At 45.2% G+C, this 6586-nt stretch overlaps 1 protein-coding gene across 1 annotated transcript; it reads right to left on the bottom strand.

Moving 5' to 3' along the window:
- Positions 1 to 1482: 1482 nt before the first annotated feature.
- Positions 1483 to 3269, bottom strand: LOC124650409. Its single transcript, XM_047189942.1, has 7 exons — positions 3035 to 3269; positions 2734 to 2958; positions 2365 to 2622; positions 2025 to 2255; positions 1862 to 1936; positions 1695 to 1772; positions 1483 to 1601 (listed from the first exon to the last, which is right to left on the bottom strand). The coding sequence occupies exons 1-7, from the start codon at positions 3267 to 3269 to the stop codon at positions 1483 to 1485; spliced, it is 1221 nt and encodes a 406-aa protein (XP_047045898.1).
- Between the last annotated feature and the right edge of the window lie 3317 nt (positions 3270 to 6586).

Here is a 6586-nt window from a genome sequence, read left to right as displayed (position 1 = left end):
GATGTAATCTCCTCCCAGTGCGGGTTGCAAGTCATTGTGATAAAGTAATCAGGCTTCCCGAACCGTTGGACTATCGCCATCGCATCAAGGAATCTTCGCTGCATGTCTCTATCTCCTCCTGGAAAAGTCCTGGGAAGCACAATTCTCTTACCAACCCGACAACCACGTGTCTCTCCAGCATCCATGACATCAACAACACCCTTAAGAAAATAAATCAATAAAAACATCATTTTGCACGGTATTTTTAAATGTGTAAGGGGCGATGTGTGTAATATAAAATGGAAACGGAGAACAACATGATACCTGGTATAGATCAGCACGAATGCGTTTTTGATTCTTAGGATCAGAGAAGAAATCAAGTCTCATAGTCTCCATCTTGATGTACATGTCGACTGCCCATTGCTGGAACCCACGTGCACCGAACAATATAATGTTGAAAAGTCCTTTTCTGACTTGTAGCTTGAAGCAGTAGTACTCCCTTGCGCTGACAAATTTTCTCGACCCTCCGGTTGCATCATCATCGAGGTCCTCTTCATCATCTAGAACATGGATAACGAAATGATTGATTGGTGATCTCCAGAAACAATGAATAAAATGTGAAACAAGTTGAAAGCATGCGGATAATTACCTGGTACGTCATCCGTGTTTTGTTCGAGATGTTCATTTGAACTCCGAGCTAGACCTTGCAAGTCTTCACGCTCGATGTCATCATCGTTGTCGTCTTGAGCGACTTTAGGTGGTGTCTCATATGGTATCCAGCGGTTCCATCCCGTCTCCCCTCTCGGGAAAAATAATGGATACGCCAAAGGATCATAGCAACCATAGTAAGCTCTAATAAATATAGGACGGTCCCCTTTGCCATATAGGACAACTTGCCTATCAAAAGTGTTATGTGGGTCACTCCCTTCAACCCACATCGCTGCAACTCGGGAAGGCTGTGGGGGCATTGTACCTTCGCTGGTCCGATCTTATATCCGTGTTAAGGGATATCCTATATTCTTCCGGGTTCGGAACGGATCCAATGCTCTTAAAGGTACGCACATATGGGTTGTCCTCTAGTATCTCCGGAATCTTTCGTATGATATTGATATCAAGATCCGGAGACCGCTTCACTCTATGTTCCAAGGTTTCATCCGTATCATAGAAGTAGAGCTGGAGATGTCTAGGACCTTGACCACCGGGCACCGGATCGTCCATCTTATAATACATTGCCCCTTGTGCTACAAATGTATACACACCGGTTCTCGCCGCCTGTGCTCACCGTCTTATCAAGGGTGACTCCAAGCCTTGTGAAGGAGAAGTGGGTGTTAAAATATCGTATGTGCTTCTCGAAGTATTTAGCATCGGCATCAACTCGACTTGTAAACAACCGGCGCAACTCTTGAGGAACTTCGGGGGTAGCTATCTTGACTTTTCCTTTTACGCAACGAACGCGGGACCCTCATATTGGAGCCTCATTGCTCCACAATGGACGCTGATCATTTACGGCTTCAAAACATGATGCTTCTGTGGTAGATTGTGGTATACGAAGTCAAAAGGATCATCATTCTGTTGACTTTGAGGAACATCAGTTGTCACTCTGTAAGAATCGAACACATCGCCTGCACAAATACAATTAGGAGTAAAATAGATGTGCCACAATAAATTATATTAGAATTTCAGAGGGAATAAATTTTGTTTGTCGTGTAAGTTACCTAGACCACTAAAAATCCTTGACTCCTCGTCGTCATCGTGCATTGTTTCTTCCTCCTCTTGCATGGTGTCCACATTATCTATGAGAGAAAATATAATACATTGGTTTTATGTACCATTTGGAGATGAAGGCCTTTTACAAATGGGCACAATTGTTATGTTATTTTACCTTCGAACCTGCCACATTGTTCAAATGGTTCAGAAATGCATGCAGGATCAGATTCACCATCACTATTTCTGTCACCTGAAATTAAATAGCATTTAATTGTTAAACCTCAGATCGCAAACACACTAACTAAACAGAAAGAAGTAAATGATATGAATATTAATACCTGTAGGGTTATGTGCTCTAGATGGTTGTACATGGATGGCAGGGTTAGATGGTGAAGTGTATGCGGATCCAGCAGGTACATAAGCAATGCCAGATTGCTGATGCAGTGAGAGGGTATGTCGTTTAACCATCTTATAAGCACGATTCCTATGCAATACACCATCTTTTTGTTCCGGTGTCATCATTGCATATTGTCCCCTCATACGCTGTCGTTTCTTGCAAGAAGAAGCATCTTAAACCATAGATGCATATCAGAAGTATGTAAGTCAGCTCGAAATAAAGTGCAACCATTAGAAATGATATTCAGTGGAGTTAAATAATGAAGAGAACTGCGAGCACACCTATCATTTGAAGGGAGCGACCTGAGACATAACTTGTTGGCTTGAGGCTTTCTTGCTCCAGCATATCCGTTGGAGTTAGTTCTTTGTTACATATATCTTTGCCAACCAGTGCCCGACGTTGGTAAGTTGGATTGTTGTGCATCCAGTCAATAGCATTTTGATCATATCTAGTAGGTACAGTGCATGGCGTGTCCACCACCTGGCTGAGGTCGGGTTGTGCTGTTCCAATGGATTGTGTTGTTCCAACATGCATAAAACCTATGGTAGATGCAGAAACACAAGGCATGACATTGGCTGAATATGATACAACACAATTTAATGTTTCTTATTGCCAGAGGTACATCCATGTAGCAAGTTGAGGTATTTTACCAAGTAAAGTTTGCGAGTTGGATGGTTGCGGTTCATCTTTATTCACACCAAGAGTTGAAGTTTTCTTTTGTAGACGGGTCATCCGAAGCTTATGCAGATATTCTTCTTTCTTATGTTCGGATAGTCTGGCATACCATCCTTCACCAACTGTTTTCTTCTGTTCCGCATTCCCATTTTGTGAATTATGTTCATCACTCATGGAGATTGTAGGGGAATAGGATGCAACTGGCACATAAGAGGATATGTAGAAAATAAACCTCTGTTTAGATAATTCGTCGATTAACTATATAGGTAATCTTACCAGGTGAAACATGATCAATAGTAGAGGATTGGGGTAAATCCATATTAACAATGTGAGCTTCAGATTTCTTGTGGAGTCGGTCCTGCCGTTGTTTCTTGCGGTACTCTTCTTTCTTATCTTCAGATAGGCTAGCATACCATCCCTGTCCAGTTCGTTTCTTCCGTCCGACAATAATTTTTTCCGCTGGATGATCAGTCCCCGGTGAGCTTGCGGGCGTATCGGTCCCATACGGCATAGAATGAACCCATAAATTAGGAATAGGTGATTAATAGACATAGCGAGGATCGGAAGGGTATAATTGTACCACTTGTTACTGTGTTCATTACGGTGCTCGGAGGAGTACATTGAACGGATGGTAACGACGAATCATGACTTTGAGATACATGCTCGGAGTTAAAACTGCGAGTTTCTTTGCCTTAGTTTCTTCGACGGGCTACACGCCGTTTCTGGAGGTACTCCGCTTTCTTCTCATCAGACAATCGGGCATACCAGCTCAGTTTCTTGTCTGACTGAAGACTGGTGGTATTGGCATTGCTCTCTATAGGCGTGTTCGTTAGATCTTTAAATGGGGAACGGTTCCCTGATGCAGACTGGGACGCATGTGGCTGTATTTTCTTCATGTGCAGGAAACTACGATTTAAAGAGGTCGAATATGAAATCGTGGGGGGGAACAATATATTAATTCAGTAATGAACATATAAAAGGGATCTTTGGACGGTAGAAATGCTGATGTCTGAAATTATTTCTGAATCAAAGACAGTACAATTGGTTTAACCGTGAGTTTGTTGCATCCTTTCTCATAATTTCAGATTTTAGAAGCAGCAAAGCACATATATTAACCAGCGCCCAAATGGTTGAGAACACAAGTGATTTAAAGAGAAAGAAATGATACCTGTAACCTTAAATTTGAAAGGAGATATTTAAGTGGACATGAAAACAACTTCTGTATTATGTTATATAGTAATCTGGTTGCATCTCATCCCATTTGTCAGTAGCAGATAAATTGTTCCAGGTATAGATCAATTATTTGTTCTGGATTAGTAGGTAGATGCAGCAACCATGGAGACATGTAAATAGATGCATGAACCATGAAACTGACATGAAGTAAATGAAAGTGTAATTATTTTGTACCCACATTTGCAGGTGACCAATGCGGTTGAGGCACTTGGTTGTTGGACCGCCTGTGGGCAATCTGGGGCACTTGCGTCTTCGACGACAGACGGCGGCTGGGGCAGTTGCTTTGTGGACGACGGCGGCTGCGGCAGTTGGTTCGTCGACGGCAGCTGGCCAGTTGCGTCGTCGACGCCGGCGTTCCGAGTGGACGGCGACTCAACGGCAGCTGGGCACTTGCGTCCCCGACGCCGGCTATGGAAGTTGGTTCGTGGACGCCGGCTGCGGCAGTTCGTTCGTCGACGGGGGCTGGCCACTTGCGTCGTCGACGCCGGCGTTACCAGTGGACGGCGGCTCAACGGCGGCGTGGATGATGGGTCGTGGAGACTCCGGCTCTGCTGGGTATGGTGAATGTTAGCGGTTGTTGTTTTAACGAAAGGGTATGTATTGAGTGGACGTGGGTTGTTGTTTTAACGAAAGGGTATGTATTGAGTGGACGTGGGATTGAGGATGTGCTCAACGTGTTGAGCTCAACATTGGGATGATTTTGACCGTAGGATGACTGTGTGTGAAGGGCCCAGATTGATTGGATCTGCCTGTCTCTCTCTTTTTATATTAGTGGAGATTCAGGGATCTTTGTCTGTTTTTCTAACTCTCTGCTTACCCGAGCAAGTCTATATTGATATGCTTGTAACTCTTGTACGGTAGCAGTAGTATTCATTGGTTCGATCCATCCATGGCTCTCGCGGCCCTATCCCATGCTGCTTGCGGGAGTTGGACTTTTGCGCGAGTTGAAGATCCGGCATATTTAGTGCCTAGGCACGTTACGAGATCGGCGGGATCGACGTATGGATTTCCCAAATCGTCGAAAGCCTCGACGTTTGTGGTTACGATGTACCCGCTTCTTCTATTGCACGGATTTGGTGGTATTTTGTGTATTGATTTTTGTCAAGGTTGGTGACACCATCATATAGAGTGGTGAAGACCTTTCCGATGGCGACGGATTTGTCGATGAAGTTGAAGTCTGTCGACGCTTTCGGAGTCGCTGCTTATAAAGGAGTCCGCGGACGACTCGAAGGATGTGTTGTCGAAGATCTTGGCGAGCTTTCCGCTTGCCTTGCTGTCGACGAAGCGTGGCGACGAAAACTCCTCGTCACTCGACGAAAAGTTAGAATCGACCGCTGAAAATTCCGACGAGATTGGAACTTCGAGACGGTAAGATCCTTCCTTGTTGACGCCAAATCGGAATTCTCCGAACGTCATGATGATGGGCTCCTCCAGATAGGCACATGCATCCATACGGGAGGGCGGGTGAGGAATAAAATTGAATAGATCGAGTTTTTTCCTTGTTACCTCGATCCATCGCGTTACTTGTCGTCGACGAAGTCGAAGATCTTGAACGTGCCATCGAGATCGGTTCCTTGCAACCTCTAATCCCCACGAGACGGCGCCAATTGACAACGGATTAACTTGTCAATGCCTACAGATTGTAGACTAGGGTTTTGCTAGAAGTAGAGGGCAAGTAGATCTCGAAGGTTCAGGCGAAAAGTACTCGATGATTATGAAAACTAGGGTTATGTTGACAGTAGATTCGATCCTTTCTTTGTCCCTCGACTCCCCCTTATATAGGAGGGGGAGCCGAGGTTTTCGTGGTACAGAAGTTACAGAGTTCGGGAGGATTTCGTATCCAACCCGTAAGATTACAAGTCTCTATTTTTCCTAATACAAACTATCTTTCCTTAATACTAAATGGGCTTCCGAGTCTTCTTAATCTTCGAGTACTGGGCCTTCAATAAACCCCGGGTACCATCTTTGGCAGGCCCATTGGGGATGCCTATGTCACCCACACACTAAGGCGGCGCGGCCAGAGGGGGGGGGGGGGCACCGGCCTGTTGTGTGGGCCCCCCGTAGCCCTTCCGACTCTGCCTCTTCGCCTATAAGAAGCCCCCTGACCTAAAACCTCGATACGGAAAAACCACGATACGAGAAAAGTTCCAGAGCCGCCGCCATCGCGAAGCAAAGATTCGGGGGACAGGAGTCTCTGTTCCTGCACGCCGCCGGGACGGGGAAGTGCCCCCGGAAGGCTTCTCCATCGACACCACCGCCATCTTCATCAACGCTACTGTCTCCCATGAGGAGGGAGTAGTTCTCCATCGAGGCTCGGAGGTCATGCCGGTAGCTATGTGGTTAATCTCTCTCCTATGTACTTCAATACAATAATCTCATGAGCTGCCTTACATGATTGAGATTCATATGATGATGCTTGTAATCTAGATGTCATTATGCTAGTCAAGTGGGTTTTACTTATGTGATCTCCAGGAGACTCCTTGTCCCACGTGTGTAAAGGTGACGGTGTGTGCACTGTGTGGGTCTCTTAGGCTATATTTCACGAGAATACTTATTCACTGTTATGAATGGCATAGTGAAGTGCTTATTTATATC

Source organism: Lolium rigidum, chromosome 1 (genome assembly GCF_022539505.1).
Source record: "Lolium rigidum isolate FL_2022 chromosome 1, APGP_CSIRO_Lrig_0.1, whole genome shotgun sequence".
Taxonomy (NCBI): Eukaryota; Viridiplantae; Streptophyta; class Magnoliopsida; order Poales; family Poaceae; genus Lolium; species Lolium rigidum.
The sequence above is the reverse complement of the archived record's forward strand: the minus strand, read 5'-3'. Positions and strand labels throughout refer to the sequence as shown.